Raw genomic sequence first — 20,176 nt, forward strand, 5'->3', positions numbered from 1 at the left:
CTATAATTTATGCTGCCAACTGACAAATTCTCAAAGAATCAAGTTACAACAGTAGATTTGTGATGCTTTGCATGTTTAGACAAGATCTTTTTTAAATTTGTCTCTTTTCCCACCCGGAACAAATGTGTCACACCCCTTCTAGATAAGTATATAGAATCAGTTCTGTTTATTTACGTAGCATCAATTCACCGCAATTGTCATTTCAAGGTAGGTCTATGTAATTTCCAGTTATATATATTCAATTCAGTTTAAAGGATATCCAAATCGGTCCAGAACAATTAAGTGTAATCTAACTTTAGTCAACAAAAGAAGGTCGTTACACAGTTGTGAGGAACTGCAGATGAAGTCCTCATCTGAACTGTGCATCCTATGAGCGCCTCCAGAGACTGCCCCCGGTAAAGGAGAGATTGTGTGTCCATATTTTAACATATGACAGAACTGCTCCGTCCTCAGAAAGCACCGGTCGCCTCAGCGCTTACAGGTGGAACATGAAAATGGACCATGACCGGGAGGAGTTTACTCTGAGTGAACTTGTACGACCGGTGGCATTGTGTTAAGAGCCCTGCGCTTTGGATAATGCTCTTCACCCTTATCTGTGCACTTTTCCGCTTCCGCTGAGATCTTACATTCAGCTTAGTTTTCTTTGCTCTGTTGGTCATAGCGTTCCTCACTTGATGCAAACATCGACATGTTTGTCAGGACAGTTTTTCTCCTCCACTTTGTCAAATTTATTCGATGCATGGAAAGTGAGATTTGCTTTCCGATTAAGCTGGATGACGACAGGGGAGATCTTAACAACGACTTGGATATCAGTGTTAGAAAGCATGTCATGAAGATACAAGCTTTCCAGCAAGAATTAGTGATCGATTTACAGCAAGATTCAGATTTCATTGCTCCCTCCATCTCCATCCAAGACGGGTTTTGGTTCTCCAACACTGATGTCAGCACTGACTTGAGAGGGTGTTTTTACTCTGGATATGTGAACGGCGACAGAGGTTCATATGCTGCTTTAAGCCTCTGCAAGGGTTTGAATGGCGCCTTTGGCTTCCAGGGTTGGGAATATTTCATCCGCCCGGTGCGCAATGACACCCGGAGCGCACAAGACGCGCACATCGTCCGACGCAGACCCAGCAACGACCTCAAGCAGAACTCCACTTCCAGGTGCGCAGTGGAGAGCGATCTGAGCCCCTTAGACGCGCAATCCCTGCAGAAATATAAGCAGATGACGGACCTCAATAATGTGACCGAAACGATGCTGAAGAAGATGGGCAGAGCTAAAAGGTTCGCGTCTGTCCCCCGGTACGTGGAGACGCTGGTGGCTGCGGACGAGTCCATGCTGAGCTTCCATGGGGATGACCTGAAGCACTACCTCTTGACGCTGATGTCGGTCGCAGCGAGGCTGTACAGGCACCCCAGCATCCTCAACTCCATCAGCATTACAGTGGTGAAGATCGTGATTATATCCGAGGAGGACAAAGGTCCCAAAGTCTCCGGGAACGCAGCCATGACGCTGCGTAACTTTTGCACTTGGCAAAAGAAGATGAACAAACACAACGACAAGCACCCGGACTACTGGGATACAGCGATTCTCTTTACTAGACAGGTAAGATAACATAGTTCACAATAAGGCGAGAAAAACTATTTACACCCTAGAGCCTTTCTTCAACATATATACAACCACAAGCTTATATTGTTTTGGAATCTGATAACGTTAGACCAAAACAAGATGTTTATTTGTAGATTAAAATGATATAAAGTAAGAAAAACACATTATTGGAAAGAAACTATTTTTAAAAAACTATCGAAACTATTACATGCTATGTATTTATGCCTCTTTAGTCTGTTATCCCTAAATAAAATGGAATGTATTACCAAGAAACACAGTAGCAAAGTGCTATGCACACACTGCACATTGCCCTGAACACATAATCACCATGGTAACACTTGGTGGTAGCAGCATGATCCTGTGGAGATGTTTCCTTTAAGCAGGAGCAGAAAATCTTGTCAGAGTTGATGGGAAGATGGACTGACCTAGATTCAGATGAATTCAGAAAAAAAATATGCCAGAGGCTGCAAAAGTCCTTCAGAAAGAGGAGGAGATTAATCTTCCTGCGCTTCAATGATCCTAAACAACCAGAGCTACAATGAAGAGCTCTTAGATGGACTCATATTCATGTGTTATGTGGCCTAATCAAATCCCAGGCCAAAATCCATTTGTGAATCTGTAGCAGCACTTGGAAAATGTATGTACACGGACGCCCTACGTCTAATTTGCCTACGCTCAAGTTATTTTGTGAAGAAGAAAGGACAGACAAGTAAAGACATACACCAACAGACCTGAAGCTGCAAGATGCCAAATGGTGGCTCTATGAAGTATCGACTCTAAATGGCTAAAAACAAAAACGCATACCTAATTTTTCAGATTTAAACGAAAACAAAAGAATGTATGCACACAGGCATATTTCACATACATGGTGGTCTTCCTGTCAAAATCAGTCTTGTCGGTTTTTTGGTCAGCTCTGAAACATAATTCCCATCTTTGTGGAAAACCTCAACACAACTAGTGTTACAACACTGATGTAAACCTCATAGAACAAACACTATGTAGGTATAAATTTTAAACCATATATAACAAGCTTTCTAGACTGAGACATCATGACAGACACTTTGCCATGCTGTCATGGCCTCCAGTCCTGCAACTTTTAGATGTGCCTCTGCTGCACCACACCTGAACAGAATAATTAGGTCATTAGCAAGGCTGGGAGAACTGATCTACACAAGGAGGAGGTCATTAAGCCATTTCATTCCAGTGTTTTGTACCTGTGGCACATCTAAAAACTGCAGGACAGCGGCCCTCGAGGACTGGAGTTTGACACCCCTGATTTAAAGTAAAACAGGATTCATCCAAAAGCAGGTCCATCCAGAATAAAAAGAAAAATGCAATATAAGGTGTTGAATTACTTTTGGCCACTTCTACTGTGAGCTTTGGTATAGTTCTGACTTTTGCCAAACATTAAACGTCAGTGTCCTCTGGGATGCACTTGTTGGAAGCATCTTGCTTCGTTCAGCCCTTCCCATTCTCCTCCAGCCCTCCTCCAGCTGGGGTTTTTCCAGCCCTGCCCACCATCCTGCCTGCACCTCATTAAACCGGCCCCTGAAGGGAGGACTGAATCGGTTAGGGAACTGATCAGAGTCGCATCCTTCAGCGTATTTGCCCCAGCTGCTTGCTCCGAGCCAGGAACAAGCAACTCTGCACAGCTGCAGACAGCTCACACAGTTGGATCTTTACAACACACCATTGCATCTGACATAAACTTCCTCTCGCATTCATTATCTGTGCTGTGTTGATTCTGCACCACATTCCCTCAGTCTCCAGAGCACGGAACTCAAAAAGGTTGCACTTAGGTATTTCATAAAATCCGGATTGTTTTGGCTCCGCAGCTGACATTACAAACTACAGAGCCAGTTCAGATGACCCTAATAAACTGCACAGGGCCGGCCCACGATGAGTAATGTGGATACAATTTGCTATATAAAGCAGGAAGGCAGGCGACAAGGGATTCCAGCTCTGTTGCAGCAAGCATGTCTTTCAGTGACCTCATCTGCTTTAATCAAGGACTGTTACAAGCACAAAAAACAGCATTTACAAGAAATTTCTTATACAAACCATTAACAGCAACTTAAATGTTCAGAAATTGAACACAATTGTTACAGCATGCATGGCCAAGACCTACAGTATGCACAAAACCTGCTTAAAATGATTCAGCTCAAACAAAACTTTAGGTTTTAATAAAAAATAGATCAATATTCTTGTACATTTTGTGACCAAAAGAAAGCAATATAAGTTTTCAATTTGGTTAGCTTTTATACAATCAAATCAATCAGAAGGACAGTTTTAAAAAGTCTTACCAAATATGATCAGGAATTGGTTGTAACTTAACATGTTTTACCATTTAAGGCATGGAAGCAGGACATTTCTAATTCAGTTCTAGCTTCTCTGTCACATTCCAACCACAAACTTGAATGTATTTCATTGGGATTTTATTTCACAGAGCAACAAAAAAAGCAGCAAACATTTGCAAAGAGGAAAGAAAATATTTTGTTCTTTTGCACTTTGAGTAACTCGAATTGTTTCCATGGTTCTCTTCAAAATAACTCAAAGGACTGTCAGATTAGATGGAGAACATCTGTGCACATCAGTTCTTAGCTTAAAAACTGAAGTCAGAATTACCTTGGGAAAAGTCAGAGGTTTCTAATGGAAAATCCAATATAATTGCATGCAGTTATATTGGAAAAGTTGATATACTTTTCAGTCATCTTGTATCTTGTCAGATCTTTCACATATTCTTTATTTAACATTTTGTTACAATGTTTGAAAGTAGAAAATGCTGAAGAATACATTGTAAATGCTTTGTTCCAGTAATATGAGTCAGACTGGTCACCAAATCTCATGTTTAAGCAAATCATCTTTCTGTCTACTGGGGCTTATTAACTGACAATTATGCACAAATTTTCTATTTTTCCTGCAAATAATTTGGCCTCCCCCGAGTAACAGGAAAGACTGCCCCAAAGGGTGTATCACAGTTTGACATCTGTGGGTCAAACTATTTCATTGTAGCTTTCTTCCAGAATTCCCCTGTATTTAACTTCATCCTTTTTCCCATCACCAGCTTCCCTCTCCTGCTGGAAAAGAGCTTCCCCACAGCATGGCTTTTGTCAGTCAAATCTGAAAAACATTAATCATTTTGCACATTTTGCATCTCATGTGGTACCTGGTTTTGTTTTGTCACCTACAATCCCAACAAAACATACTCATGTTTGAGGCATGAATATTTTTTCAAGATACTGAACAGAATTTGGGAAATTGGCTACTTCCCCTCCCAAGAGACTAAGAAAATTTGGAGGTTTAGCTTTAGATACCCTACAATTGAGTTTTTCCATATATCTTCTTTCGCAAGGGGAACATTTGGAGCATCTTCTGTTGATCCATGTCAGTGTTGACTGTAAGGTTTAGTCAGTGTGTTTTTTATTGTTTACCGTAACATTTATTTGGTATTAAAGTCTCTTCCATTGTGTGCTGTTAACTAACCGACAGAGTAATTTTGTAGATTTTATGAAGACCAACTTGATGTTGTCCAGAGGCAACTGTGGTTTGGGCTTAAACCCTGCTAATGGCCTGATTACAGTTAAATGAATGTTGCAAAATTGCTCATGTCATTATACTACACTGTCTGATTACTGCACAAAAGCAGCCAAGAGGTCAAATCAAACCATAAATTTGTGGTTTTTCCCCTGGGAGAGGTATTGCATTGTAGCTAATAGCTTATGGTATTTTATTTTATTGCCTCTTAGAATGGCTGAGGGAGAAAGCACCCCGACAAAGTCCAAATCTATCTGTCCATCTCCCATCACTTCAGAACAAGAAAGCATTGAAGTGCATTACCTAAAAATGCCAACAGAGCCACATAATCTGCAAAAACAAACCAGATTATCTCCTCTACGGAAATTATGTCTAAAGATCCAGCATATGACCTACACAAACAGGACTGAAGACAAGGAATAGCCCTGACGTAATCCAACCCGCACATTTGGAATAATCCCAACTTTTTGTAGAGAATGTGAATACAGCTTCTGCTTTGGTTATACGAGGACCAGTTAGCTTTTAAAAACATTTAATAAGTTCTGAAACAGCCCCACAAAAACATAACCCCTCTCCAAATTCACAAAACTTACATAGACTGGACAATCAAACTTTCTTGATCCTGTCAGCGGCTCCACATGTTTATTTCCTAATATGGCACAAAAAAGGAAGAAACTGTGATCATTAAGAGAGGAATCAAAAGCTTTAGCATATTTCTAGTTTGAGGTGTTTGTTTCTGAATACAAAAAAAAGAAAAGCTCTACACCAGTGGGGCGAATTAAGTCATAGCAAAGAACTAACTCCCTAATATGGCAATTTCTTCTCTCCTGCTATGTTATTTCTTATTCTTCTACTTAGCCTGTCCAAATTTTCACATGTCAACAATACACATTAGCACATCTGGACTAGATTTTTACAGGCCAACAACTGTGGTTTCTGCGGTTTACTTTTGGAAATATTTGTCATAGCACTCAATGTCTTCACTTGGCACCGGGTTTTATGTTCGCATTTAGCTCACCCCAGGATTTTCAGGGCTGGACGTGGTCAGACAGTGAGTATGCCGGCTGCCATAGGAGTTTAGTGTTTGTGAGAAGTTCATAGGGTTAGAGGCCTCTTTCAGCTCCAGGCAGATGGGCAGTTGTTTGTGGCAACCAGTGCTGAAAAAAAGTCCTGTGATTACGGGGTTCAGGTTGAAACGGACACAAAGTCAAGTATTGGGTTTTAAAACTTCAGCAATGGAGAAATGGGTCAATTGGAAACAGCTCTGGCATGGAAATATTATAGGTTGGGACAGTTACCTCATAGAAGACGGTGTGCTCTAAACACTGTTTCTCACTAGGAAGATTTAAAGACTGGGTGGTGAAAGGCAATACTGAGCATTACTGGGTCTTTTCCAAGTCTCCAGAGCACAGCTCCTTACAGAGACCATTAAAAAAAACTAAATCATATTTAATATTCCCACTTTTTGAATAACATCATTCTTCTTTAAGTGTAATGGCATTATACTCAGTCATGACATTTCTTTAGGTCTGTCAGCCGTGTGGTATCACTGCAAAGTCAGGCTTAGCTGCAAATTTAGAGCCTTCAGCCAAGAAGTCTGCTTCTGATATGAAATTAAACAGAAATCTCTGAAAAGATACTCACATTTCGATTTAAAACACGTGTTTCTATAATCAGAGGAATCATCTTCAATGAAATTACAGCAACGTATCTTATAATAGCTGAGATTATGTTTTTTTCTGACAATTTATCTTAAGTGATAAAGGTTGGAAGGCCTCCTTGCCATCATCCTAATCTCTCTACAGGGTTCAAGTTAATGTTAATATTAACTCCAGGCAGAAGAAACATGGTGCCAAAATTAAGAGATTACTGCAGTATGAATAATTTTGATCTCAACAGTACTTGCTGATATAAAGTTTTGACTTTGGCTCTTCAGTCCTGTGTGGGGTTCCACATTTTATATTCAGTTTCTTCCACTTCACAGCAAATTGTTCCAGGGTTTAAATAAACTGACAGTAATCCAACATGGCACTCGACATTGTGGTGGATTGTTGTCCCAAAATGATTTTGAAATTCTATCGCCTATATTTTTCTGGTATGTAGTGTCCTTTTCATAATTTTGGCTCAAACATTTTGTTCTAGTTGTTTTCAAACATGGACTGATGATTGGCAACAGCGCCATAAGATGTATCATCTGATAATCTGTAGCCATGTTTTCATACCAATTTTGCTTCTTCAAACTGAATTTATGCCTTAATGTTCCAAGAAATATTATTTAAAGTGCGACAGGCGCAGCCTTTTTAAAATCCAATGTTTATACCTTAATTACACAGTAACCATCTGGCAAGCCATGCTGCTATTCCTTTGGAAGCATATTTCCTACAACTGAGCCAAGCATCGTATTTCCTTCTCATTTCAGCTTTGCTTCTCATGCTGCATTTTTGGTACAGCATTAGAAGGAAAATAATAATAACTCATGGGGTTCCACTTCTGACATTATTCCTTAGCTCCTGATTGTTTACAACAGGTTTCCAGTGTGTCTACGTGGCCGAAAAATCTGCTAATGCAAGCGATTCTCTCGCTTGGCTTGTGTTCGCCCCCTGCCCTGCTCAGATGTGTTGCTGTTTTAATGCAGGATCTTTGTGGAGCCTCCACCTGCGACACTCTTGGCATGGCAGACGTTGGCACCATGTGCGACCCGAAGAGGAGCTGCTCTGTCATCGAAGACGACGGCCTCCCCTCGGCCTTCACCACCGCTCATGAGCTCGGTAATACCCAGTTCTGACATGGCTTCATCCAAAACACACATTTGTTGTTGTGCATGTATATTCAGAAGATTTTGTCCTCCAGAAATGATTGATATCTGTTGAAGTTAATCACAATTTGTCGCATTACAGCCACATATTTGATTGGGGTTTTATCTGATAGACCAACACAAGCTGCTGTATAGTTATGAAATAAACAACATATTAGATAATACTCTGAAAATGTGGCATGCATTTCCATTCAGTCCCTTTACTCTGATACCCCTAAATCAAATGCAGTGTGACTAATTTCCTTTTAATTAGAAAATCAGTCTACCTGTGTAGGATTTAGTTTTTAATTTATTAATCCAGCTGTTCTATAAAGGTATCAGAGAACATTAGTAAACATGTTAGAGAGAAAGTTGTAGAAGAAGAAGTTGTTCTGAGTCAATGACAATTTTTTTTTTTTTTTACTTTTTAACCTATTAGCAAAAATAACACTGCAGATCAAACTAAAGACAACTTTCCCCAATGGGAAACGCGGCGGTGTCAGCATCATGTTGTGTGGATTTTTCTCAGCCGCTGGGATCGTGTAGCTAATCAGAGTAGATGGGAAGATAGATGGAGCTTCACGGCAGTACTGGAAGAAAACCAGTTAGAAGCTGCATAAAACTTGGGACTGAAGTTTATATTCACCTCCCAGCAGAGCAGCAATCCTAAACATTCCAGCTCACAATTATGCATTGCTTTGTGCTGCTTTATGTCATAAAACTCTAATTAAATACACGGATGTATGTGGTTGTGACATGACAAAATGTAAAGACCTCTAATTGACCTGAATACTTTTGAAAGACACTTTATATAATAGAGATATCTGACATGTGTTCAACAGGCCATGTGTTCAACATGCCACATGACAATGTGAAGGCCTGTGAAGATGTGTTTGGAAAGCTGCAGGAAAACCACATGATGTCCCCTACGCTTATTCAGATCAACCGCACCAGTCCCTGGTCTCCTTGCAGTGCTGCCATCATCACCGAGTTTCTGGACAGTGGGCATGGTGAGTTATTGATCATATTTCTAATATCTTGAAATGTTAATGTGTTTGAATTGAACCACATTACGATTTGATCTTTGGGTATGTGAGTGAAAATAAAAGCTCTTGACTTTTTCTTGTGCTTTTCCTCCAGACAACAGGAGTTTTTATTAAACAAACATCAGACCTTGGGTTTCTAGTCTTGCATCAGCCAAACCTTTTCTATTACTGAGCTCAGAGGAAAATTGCAAAAAAAAAAAAAAAAAAGCAATTCATACATTTGGGATGCAGATTGTTTGCCAACCAGGCCAAACCACAGGACCCAGCCTTAGAGCAACGCAAAACTTATTTCAAAACTGCACCCACATGTGTCCCAAATTACAGGATTTGGCTTTGCGAGAGCCACCACTGTGGTTTGGAGACGAGATGGCTCTGCCCAGTGCTTCCCATGCAGGTTCACTACAAACAGGCAAACATCTTTTGTTTTTCTTCACCTCCGTTTTTGAAATGAAAATACTACAATATAAATTTGCGAGAAAGGCTAACAATCATTCTTAACACAACCAAAAGCATTGTCTTTTATTTCAGGACATTGTTACAACCCGTTCTCCTAACACTGACTTTTAATAGCTGTTGCCACAAATGGCTGGATGTTTCCAGAATAATGCTACCTGCTCATCTCGCTACACAGATATTGTTTTCTTTGACTGCTCTTCAGAGGGAGATTAGGAAGGAAGAGGAGCGGTTCAGTTTATTGGGTGTAGAGTGAGTGTATATATAGCTGTTAGCCATCAGCTAATTTGTCTGGCTTCTCTGCCAAATTTGCTGTGAAATGGAATGAAACAAATATACCACCAGCTGCTGCGTATCCATTTAGCTTTATAGCAGGAATGCAACAGCAGTTCAGAGTCAGACACTGTTTTTTTCCCCCTCTGCACATAAGTGCTTTTGGATGCAAAGATTGCCCACAAGGAGAAGTTGTGGACGATTGCAAGGAATCAAAACCACCTTCTTAAAGTACCTCATTACTTGGAAAGTTCTCGTGTGCCATCTGTATCTAGTGGTAACAGTGCTTTAATCTTTGCATAATTTACAAGCTGCCTTTAATTTTAAACCAGTATCACAAAAAAGTCTAACCATGTTTGGTCAAAATGTTTCTGCATGTTCAGCAACAAGGGTGGGCTGGTGGGTTTTTAGGGGAACTTATGGATGTGCTGGAGTCAAGATGGCTGTAGAGTGTGGGATATATGTGAATGACGTGTATCCCACAAGGTGCCATTCCCCCCAACAAAGCAAAAAAAACAACAAAACAAAACAAAAGAAACACTGAGCAATTATTACAGGGATAATAAGTATGGATCACATTGTTTTCTACATTTTTTTGTTAAAAATTTACTGACATCTGCAAAGTTTTGTAGTAGAAGGTTCAGAAACCATTGATATTTGGCAGGAATTGAAAATTAAAGAGGCAAAATACTTTCACTACATTAGCAGGACTTGATGTTATAACAATAAAGTTGACCAAAGTTCAAAAGTAGATATTGAGCATGGCTAAAGCAGTGCTAGGCTCAAAATAAAACATTTTAGTGTGTATTTTATATGACTGTCATTACTCTTTCGTCACAATCAGTCCCATCTCAGATTTGGACTTTAATGGGAACAGGGTGAGGACAAATGAAAGAAAGATGTGGGAAGATAACATGCACAATGATTTCACTGTTTTGTTTTAGCAGAGATGGAGTGAGCATGTTTTAAGATGACCTCTATGTGACTGACTTTTGGAATGTGTTTTAGGACTAATTTCTTTAATTTTTTTCTATGAAAAGTATGTTTGTGTGTGAACTGGAGAGAAAGCAAATCATTTAGGCAAAAAACCTGCCAGTGATAAACCTCACTGAAAAAAAGCATTGTATCAATTAAATATAACAAGATTTGTACAGTAAGACCTCATTACACCTGTACTAAAACATACTGCTTTGTGATAACAGCTGAGGAAACTTCAGTCCCATTATCTGTGAAAACAGCTTAAATTCATCAGCTTTTTTAAACTGGCCACACCAAATCCATTTTTATTAGTTAGGGATAAAAGACCATGACAATCCAAAGTATGCAAAGTTATTTAATTTGGATCCAGTAGTGCTTTCACTGTTTTATACTGTATTATTATTATGACCTAACATAGCAAGTCTGGCACAAACATGATACTCACTCTGCCATGTTTCATGATGAAGATAAAGTTCTGACCTTAACATGCAGTTTTTCAAAAAGTGATCTTGTTTGTTTGTTTAGCAAAGCTAGTAAAATTTTGTCCTACGTCATAAGATGTTTCTAAAATTGTCTCACTTATTTACTCTTACTAACTACCGAAGCTTCTGTCTTGTAGGGGATTGTTTGCTCGACCAGCCTCAGAAAACACTAGTTCTTCCAGATGTGCTGCCTGGTTCCTCCTACGATCTCGACCGTCAGTGTGAGCTCGCCTTCGGAGAAGGCTCCAAGCCATGCCCTTTCCTGCAGCCGCCATGCAGCCGACTGTGGTGCACAGGGAAGTCCAGCGGCCATCTGGTGTGCATGACTCGACATTTCCCCTGGGCAGACGGGACCCGCTGTGGTGACGGGCAGGTCTGCGATCGAGGCGTCTGCTCTGACAAACAGCTACAAACTGTGAAGGTATGACTGAAGGAAGGACTTACTAAGTCTCATCAGTAGACAACAGGGTGTGATTAATGGACATTATTCTTTCAGTTGGATGGTCGTTGGGGTAAGTGGGGTCCATTCGGTTCCTGTTCCCGCACATGTGGAAGCGGGGTCCAGCTGTCTAAACGAGAATGTAACAACCCAGCCCCTTCAAACGGGGGCAAATACTGCCAAGGAGTACGGGTCAAATATCGCTCCTGCAGCCTCAACCGCTGCCCTGAGACAGGTGGGAGTCACTCAAAGAAAATTTTAACAATGAAAGTCTGAATTGAAAACCCAGTCCCATGTTAGATACGCCCAACAGCAGCTTCATCTCTTCTTTTCTGTCCTCATCCATCTCTTTGTGTAGATAAGACGTATCGAGAAGAGCAGTGTGAGACCTCTGGCCAGACTTTCAGCAGTAGCCGTGTTGCCCAGTCTGTGGTGTGGGTGCCAAAATACTCCGGAGTTTCACCAAAGGACAGATGCAAACTCATCTGCAGAGCTAACGGGACTGGCTATTTCTATGTACTGTCTCCCAAAGTAAGCAGATGTTGGATTTACTCTTGTACTTTATTTTATTATTTTATTTTTTTAGATTAGTTTTCCTGTTGAACTAAATTTAGAACAAACTGAGCCTGTAGATAAAGTAACTCATGGGACAAGTAATAACTCAGGTTTTAATAAAAAAATATATTTATTTTAAGGGTCAGGATAAGTGCATTGTATTTCAAAACTATTTAAACTCTGAACTTTCTCTCATTTTGTCACGTGACCAGCATGTTTCACAATGGTGATCACAGTGATGTGCAATGTTGGTTTGGAGCCACTTAGTTTCCACATGGCTTTCCCTTCAACTCTTACAGAAAACTCGATTTCTGGAATAATATTTGTCCTATTAACAGATTCTACAACCTGAGCTGTGAATTTCTGCAGCTCCTCCACAGTTACCATCTGCCACTTGGCTGCTTCTCCGATTAATGCTCTCTTTTCTCAGCTGGATTTTTGTCTGTAAAAAAAATAAAAATACATCACTGCCTTCCACTTCCCTACCATTTATTGCCCTATCACATAAAATACAGTGTATAATTTTCAAGAAATCAGTTTTGACTTCGATAAAGTTTCGTTTGCAATTTTCTTTTGACAAAAAAAAAAAAAAATATGGTCATGATTGACTTGTAAAAGCAGCTAAGAGGGTAAAACATCCAAATAGTGTTTATGTACAGAGCCATCTTAACGTCGAGAGAAGTAAGGCAATGGAGGGATAACAGCTTGTCTCCATCAGACATCAGGGCGTCCGGTGAGCAGGAGCAGAAGTGGGTTCACTCCTCTCTCCAGCTCTGAGTCCTTGAAGGAATAAAGCTCTGAATTACCACTGGATATTTTACCCACAGAGACATGATATTAATGAAAATATACTCTTTTTTTCCCCAACAGCTAATCCGAAAGCATAAATTGGTGTGTTGGAGTCAGTTCAAAAAGGATTAGAGTTCACAATAATTAAAAAAATCGGGATAGAAATGTACATCATCCTAACAGATTTTCTTTTGTGAATGTTTCCACTTTGGAGTCCAAAACAGATTCATTACCTCAGCAGATGCTAAGCAGTGACTCCTCCTACTGCAGTTTTGTCAAGGTCTCCCTCAGTGGGTGAGAGTGGAAAAGAGGCTCCAAATGCAGAATTATAAGCTGAGATTTTCTGCAATAAAGCTATGACTCATAATTTTGTCACAGCAGTTGCACTTTATAACATACAGAGTTGTTACAAACTACGATAATTAGTAAAGGGGAGAGAAAAGAAGAATCAGCTCTGACCACTCACTGTATTTGCATGTTCTTCACAGTGTTCACGCTTTAAAACTGGATTATAATCACTTCAATGTTTGAGGAAGTTTGTAAGATTCACAGACATTTATATTAAATAAAACTTTGTGTAAAAGGGGCATAAATCTTCCACACAGATGAGCAGCATAATATATGAATAATTATGTAATAAGCCTATAACTGAAGTTATGTAAACTTTCACTGCAGTTTACCAGATAAGCATTTAATTGGCAAATGATTAAACAAAGTTGTCAGTGACCCACCAGACTGCTAGTTATTTTTACTTGTAAACACATATCAGTGGTTTAAAATGTGTTGCAGCTAACGCTAGTAATAGGTGCGAGATGTAAACTTGTATAACTGACTTACAAAGCTGAAAAAAAAATCCACTTATTTAAAAAGTTGGATTTTTAAATAATCCAACTTTTATTATTTAAAAAGTTAAATAATTTTCATTTTTAGTTTTAATTTCAAAACTCAAATGAAAGGTTCCTGCTCGATAAAAAAGTGCAACTTACGGCTTGGGGACTTTCTCTGGTTACATATGACATAGTTAATTTATCTGTACACTGGTAAATGCTGTGGAAACATAGGGGTTAATAATCTACCCTAGGAATGGTTGAAGTAGTGGAAACGTGTCTTAAGACTATTGTTTTTTAATGGAATAGGTTTTCTTGCTCTTATTGACATAAGAGTTGGACTTAACGTAGCTTATTAAGTATGGAAATTTGACCTTGATTTCTATTTGTATAATACAGGTTGTTGATGGGACTCCATGCTCGCCAGACTCCACAGGCGTTTGTGTCCAAGGGAAGTGCATCAAAGCTGGATGTGACAGAGTAATTGGCTCCACAAAGAAGTTTGATAAGTGTGGAGTCTGTGGAGGCGACAACAAGAGCTGCAAGAAGGTGTCGGGACTCTTCACCAAGCCTGTGTGAGTAAAACCAGTGACATCCCACTAAGGGATTCTTGTGCCTGCCTTTTTCCCCACTCTCACTTCAGCAGAACTTCATTAGCTTCACCCTTGACAAAAGCACTCATTGACTGTAAATGTTTTGGCATGCAGGCACGGCTACAACTTCGTTGTCGTGTTGCCAGTGGGTGCTGCCAATGTGGACATCCGTCAGCGAGGCTACAAGGGAATGATGGGTGATGACAACTACTTGGCAGTGAAGAACAGCAAGGGGCATTACCTTCTCAATGGGAATTATATTGTGTCCGCTGGCGAGAGAGACATCATTGTAAACAACAGCCTGTTGCGCTACAGCGGCACCACCGGCCTCTCCGAGACCCTGCATGCCGTGAATCCCCTAGGAGAGGCCTTGACTGTGGAAGTGCTGTGTGCAGGCAAGATAACACCTCCTCGCATACGCTACTCCTTTTACCTTCACCGTCAGACCAAGGAAGACAAAATGCTGAAGAAGGGGGAGCGTGCAAATTTGGAGAACAGCGTCCTGACAAAAGACGAAATGACGGAGGATGAGGAAGACAATCTTAAAAGCTCTTACAGCAAGATGAATGCTCTTGTCGGGAAATGGATATCTGCACCCTGGGAAGAGTGCTCGGTGTCCTGCGGCCGTGGTTTCCAGAGGAGGATGGTGCAGTGTCTAAAATCAGATGGCAAGCCAGGGCTGGACTGTGATTCTTCACAAAGACCCTCTGCCACCAGGGTTTGCGGAGACCCTTGTGCTGATTGGTATATTGGGCAGTGGTCCCCCTGCTCCAGAACCTGTGGGAAGGGCTTCAAGAGACGACCTCTCCACTGCAAAGACCACACTGGGCTTCTGCTCCCAAGGGATCTTTGCAAGGGCTTACGTAAACCTCAGGAGCTGGACTTCTGTAACCTAAGCACTTGTCAGTAACGTGAAACTATATATTAAAAAAATAATGTTAATAATAAATAAAATTCTGTGTTTCAAAGGAACCAAAACGAACCCTCTAGCTAGTATTACACCATATCTAGTGGTTTCAGCTGTTGCATCCTGCATTGTTGGACTGCTGGAGGATATTAATGGAGAGTGCTCAGAAGAAAAACAAGAACACGAAAGAGCAGCAGCCAAGGAATGAGTTCTGGCAGATCAGTTTCAATGACATCAGTTTGGCTTTCAAAAAAAATCACCTCGCTGTAGCTTGATGAAAGCTACTCAATTTGAAAGTCAAATCAAACATAGATCCCCTGCACTGCTAGTTGATACAGAACCTTTAAGCAATCAGCCTATTTTAACAGAGTGAGTCTGCAATCCATTTTATGTCACAATAGTTAAATTGCACAGATGTCAGAGTTTTAGCTATATCTCACAAACATTGGTGAAGTCAGCTGGGTGTCAAAAAAATCTGCAAAGTTATCTAAACTGACAGCTGGCAAACTTTTGATGTTTCCTGACAGTGTGTCTTCATTTTTTATTTTTTTTAACTCCTCCAGGGGGTCTTTTCGTGGGCTCTAGAGTCCCTTTTCATGAAGTAGGCTGACAGGAAAGGGGGAAGGAGAGGGGGGAAGACATGCGGTAAACGTCGCAGGGTCCGGGAGTCGAACCCGCGACGGCCGCGTCGAGGACTTGAGACCTCCAAATGTGGGTCGCGCTAACCACTATGCCACCACGGCACGCCCGACAGTGTCTTCATTTAATCATAAAATCATCATGAAATTCACAAAGTTATGCAGATACTGCTGTAGCAACAGTTATTTATTAGCAATATAATAATTATGTTTCCAGCTAAACAGAATCAGAAAAGGCGAATGACTGTCGACAGCATTGATAGGACACTTTATTTTTTCCACCAATTTAAAGGCAAATCTTCATTATGTGGTTAATTATGTTCCAATAATCTAAAATACTGGTTTGACATCAGTGCTCTGTTATTGCTCAATAAACCTTAAAAGGCTAATGTACTTCCATATCAAGTCTGTATTCTGCATACATGATTTTTCAAAATTGGATGTCTTCACAAAGAGATGCTGGTGACTGGAATTGACTAATTTTGAGCTTGACATGTCCCGATTTTCAATCGACCAGTCAAAAACTGAAAAAATGTTTTCTTTTTCCAACCAGCATAAGCACCGTGATAAACTCTGTAATGGTGTTAATGCTGTTAATGAGTGAAGGAGAATTAGGTTAGTCATTTCCAGTATTACTGAGGTGCTTAAAATTTTGTCACAGAGATTTTGAGAAGCAAACCAAGACAAAACTAAGATGTTTGCAGTTTATTTAGGCTCTGAAAGACCAAGATTTAAAACAGGTAGCAGTAAGGCCCAACCGCATACACCGGAGTATTATATTTATCCTTTATATATTATATTTATCTGATAGAACATGCTGCATTTGAAAATGTTTTTCTGGAAATCAGTTAGCCAAGCTAAAGATCTAAATTCTCTAGAATATGCACAATGAGACTAATGAGTTGGTTATTAATGCTAACCATGATAATTATTAGCAAAAAATGCTAAAGTGTGTAGTCATTTTGTCTTTGTTTTTAAATAGTCAAACTTGTTTTACAATGACTGCCCTTTTAGTGATGTCCACTAATGTTTAATAAAAGTCAGAGTAGAGTTGTAAAAAATATTTTTGCTGTTATTCTTCTACGTTTTAAAGAGACGTTGATTAAAAATCCATAACAGTATGCCATATCTCAAAAATCTCAAAACAAATTTTTATTTGTATCTCTTCAGATGATTCGTCTATTTGTGCATTGTTGTGACACTATCTAAAATATTATTAAATATTGAAGAAACCTTTGGGTCATTTCACCTCTCCACCAAATTTTAAGCTCTTTTTCTCTACTGATTGTGTTTGTCAAATATCATTTTAGAAAATTGGATAATTAGAGCAACTCTTGAAAACATATCTTCCTGATACAAATTAATAAATAAGAATTAAACCTCTCAATTTCCCTGACATAATACAAACTGGTTAACATTCACTCATGTATGAAAAATATGGACTTGTTGTGCAAAGCCTTTAATCTGCGACCCTCGTTTGACCTCCGCCTTTTGCCTTCGCTGTTCAATGTCATCACGTCCTAAAGCCTGTTACGTCAAGCCTGTCTGGAACAGATACCGCAAATAATTTAAGGTCAATAAAATAAAAAAACACAGAGGGAATGTTGTTATCCTTGTATATCTTTATTCCTGGCCCCAGAGTCTGAACTAACTTGTTCCTGAATGCTAGATGTAATCCTGCCATTTGTTATGTACTTATTTTTTTAAGAGGCCAGATTAAACAATATAAGATCCATCTCGCAATCAACTACAAAATGGATGTTATATTAGTGTTAGTCGTTTATATTTTTCTATGTTCTTAATCAGCTTTTGCACTTTGTACAGCAAAAGAAAACAATGACTTACATGAGCTGTACTGTATACTATGTATACATTTTCTCAGCTCTGTGCAAATTTTTTTTTTTTCACATGTATTTGTAATTGTTATTGACTTCTGCATATTTATTCCAAAATAAAGCAATTAAATGATATTTAAACTTTTCTCTCCTTTATTGATGTAAGAGGTGTAACATGCATTCTCTGACTGTAAAAACCCTGACAGACACTTTAGAGCAATGGCTACTGAACTCAGATTTGAGGCTCTCAGTAGGTTGTGATGAAACTTACATCTGAAAACAAAATTAATTTAAACTTGATTCCTTATGCAACATTTTAGCAAAAGAAAAAAAAGCACTAAAAGGAAGGATCAGAAACCACAGCTCTGTGTGTTGAAAGCTTTATGTTGGAAATTGAAATGAAGCTCAAGTTTAATGAACTATGAACTACTAATATGAACCTCTTCTGTATCAGTCTGTAATAAATCCCTTCTCTTCCAGGGAATGGAAGAGAACATTTAAAAAGATCAAGGTTTAATTTATTTGTCAATGGTACATCTGATTTTTTTCCAAATCATAACTTATGTAGACGTGTAATATATTTATACGTGTAACTAATATACATTTACATGTTCTTACTGATCAAAATAACACGTAAGGAACAAGAAGTCTACTTCTGGTCATACAAATAAAAGAGTCACTGTCAAATAAATGTTTAACAATAATATTATTCAATTGATTACTAGTGATGCCTCTTTGGAGGGAATCGAATGTTCAGAATTCATTCACTTCAACGAGCTGTTCGAAAGAACTATTCAAACGATCCATTTTTGAAAATATAAATTTTCTAAGAGCAAGCCATTTCATAAAAACAAAAACATGTATGTATGTTTTATAAAATATAAAATTTCAAAATAGAAATGTCAAATGCCCAGGAAGTTTTTTTTTTTTTTTTTTTTTTTACAAGATTGTGTGCATTAAAATTTAAAGCGAACTGTAGTTTGCCTAAAAAGTCTTGGTTCGGTTGAAGGAAATCCCAATGCTGTTCCAATGCACATGTGAATATCAAGAACATGTGAGCCCGCTTTAAAAGCAGGAAACGGACTGCAGCTCAGGGCATTCTGGGTAAATACAATCAAAACAAACACACGAGTCTCGCTCTGGCAGGAGAACTTTCATGTTTTTCTTCCAAAGACAACAAAATCTAAGATCTGATGCCACTCCATTTTGGTTTACATCTTGTGAAGAAGCATCTTCCTGGGTTCTTGAAGCAGCCCCGCCACAGTCGATGGGGGTTGTTGCCTAACAAAAGTTGCAATTTTGGCCTGAAGTTGACCAGAGCCTGTTGGACTATCCATCTTTAATTAGACTTTCATAAAAGCTTGGATAAAAAGATCTCCAGATTTTTATCTGGTCTTACGGAAAAGGGCAAAGGTTAGGAAGAAGTCTTCTCTCTTACATTTATTCATATCCAGTTCCATAAAAGGAGAATGCCACCTTCTTGCTCTCTGGGTTTGAACTCCTCGGCTATCAGGCATGACATCATGTTCAGTGTCTTATCTCTTCCTCAGCCTGTAGCCCCTCAGACTGTCCTGGGTCTGTCATATCTACTGGGTTGAGTGCAGCAGTTCTGTGTGGGTCGGTTTCTTTCCTGAAAGGCTGACAGGTCTAACCATCTCCAGCTGCGGCTCATTAAGGCTTATCAGGAACTAATGTAAAGACTGGCTGGGTGAGGGGAGGGGAGGGTCACCAGAAGATGATTTTGTAGAGTTCAGCATGAATATTGCAGAAAGGAGCACGAAAAAAGGAAGAAGTAATTTCAAGATTTGGATCTAGACATACTGGAATAAACCAAACGTTATCCATCATAGGAAAATCTATTTCAAGGATTTGTAATACCTCTCCTTGGGCTGCCACCTTATCGTGGTGGAGGGGTTTGAGTGCCCCAATGATCCTAGGAGCTATGCTGTCTGGAGCTTTATGCCCCTGGTAGGGTCACCAAGGCAGACAGGTCCTAGGTGAAGGACCAGAAAAAGCGCAGCCCGAAGACCCCAATGATGGATAAGAACTTCGGACTTAGTGTTCCCTCGCCAGGACGCGGGTCACCGCCTGGCTCCACCACTCTGGAGCCAGGCCTGGAGGGGGGGCACGATGGCGAGTGCCTGGTGGCCGGGCTTAGCCCGAAGAGGAAACATGTTCCCCCTCCCATGGACCCACCACCTATGAGATGGGCCAAAGGGGTCGGGTGCAATGTGAGATGGGTGGGGGTCGAGGGAGGGGACCCTGGCGGTCCGATTCTCAGTTGAAGAAGCTCGCTCTTGGGACGTGGAATGTCACCTTTCTGGTGGGGAAAGAGCCAGAGCTAGTGTGTGAGGTTGAGAGGTTCCGGCTAGAAATAGTTGGTCTCACCTCGACGCATGACTCTGGTTTTGGAACCAGTCTCCTTGA

At 39.9% G+C, this 20,176-nt stretch overlaps 1 protein-coding gene across 1 annotated transcript; it reads left to right on the forward strand.

The window, feature by feature from the left end:
- The first annotated feature begins 78 nt into the window (after positions 1-78).
- On the forward strand, positions 79-15,806 carry adamts15a (ADAM metallopeptidase with thrombospondin type 1 motif, 15a). The gene is made up of 8 exons (XM_028030688.1): positions 79-1,603; positions 7,776-7,908; positions 8,777-8,944; positions 11,304-11,587; positions 11,663-11,840; positions 11,964-12,136; positions 14,176-14,351; positions 14,484-15,806. Exons 1-8 carry the CDS (start codon positions 689-691, stop codon positions 15,277-15,279), a joined length of 2,823 nt encoding a protein of 940 aa, XP_027886489.1. The 5' UTR covers positions 79-688; the 3' UTR covers positions 15,280-15,806.
- The last annotated feature ends 4,370 nt before the right edge of the window (positions 15,807-20,176 follow it).

Source organism: Xiphophorus couchianus, chromosome 11 (genome assembly GCF_001444195.1).
Source record: "Xiphophorus couchianus chromosome 11, X_couchianus-1.0, whole genome shotgun sequence".
Classification (NCBI taxonomy): domain Eukaryota; kingdom Metazoa; phylum Chordata; class Actinopteri; order Cyprinodontiformes; family Poeciliidae; genus Xiphophorus; species Xiphophorus couchianus.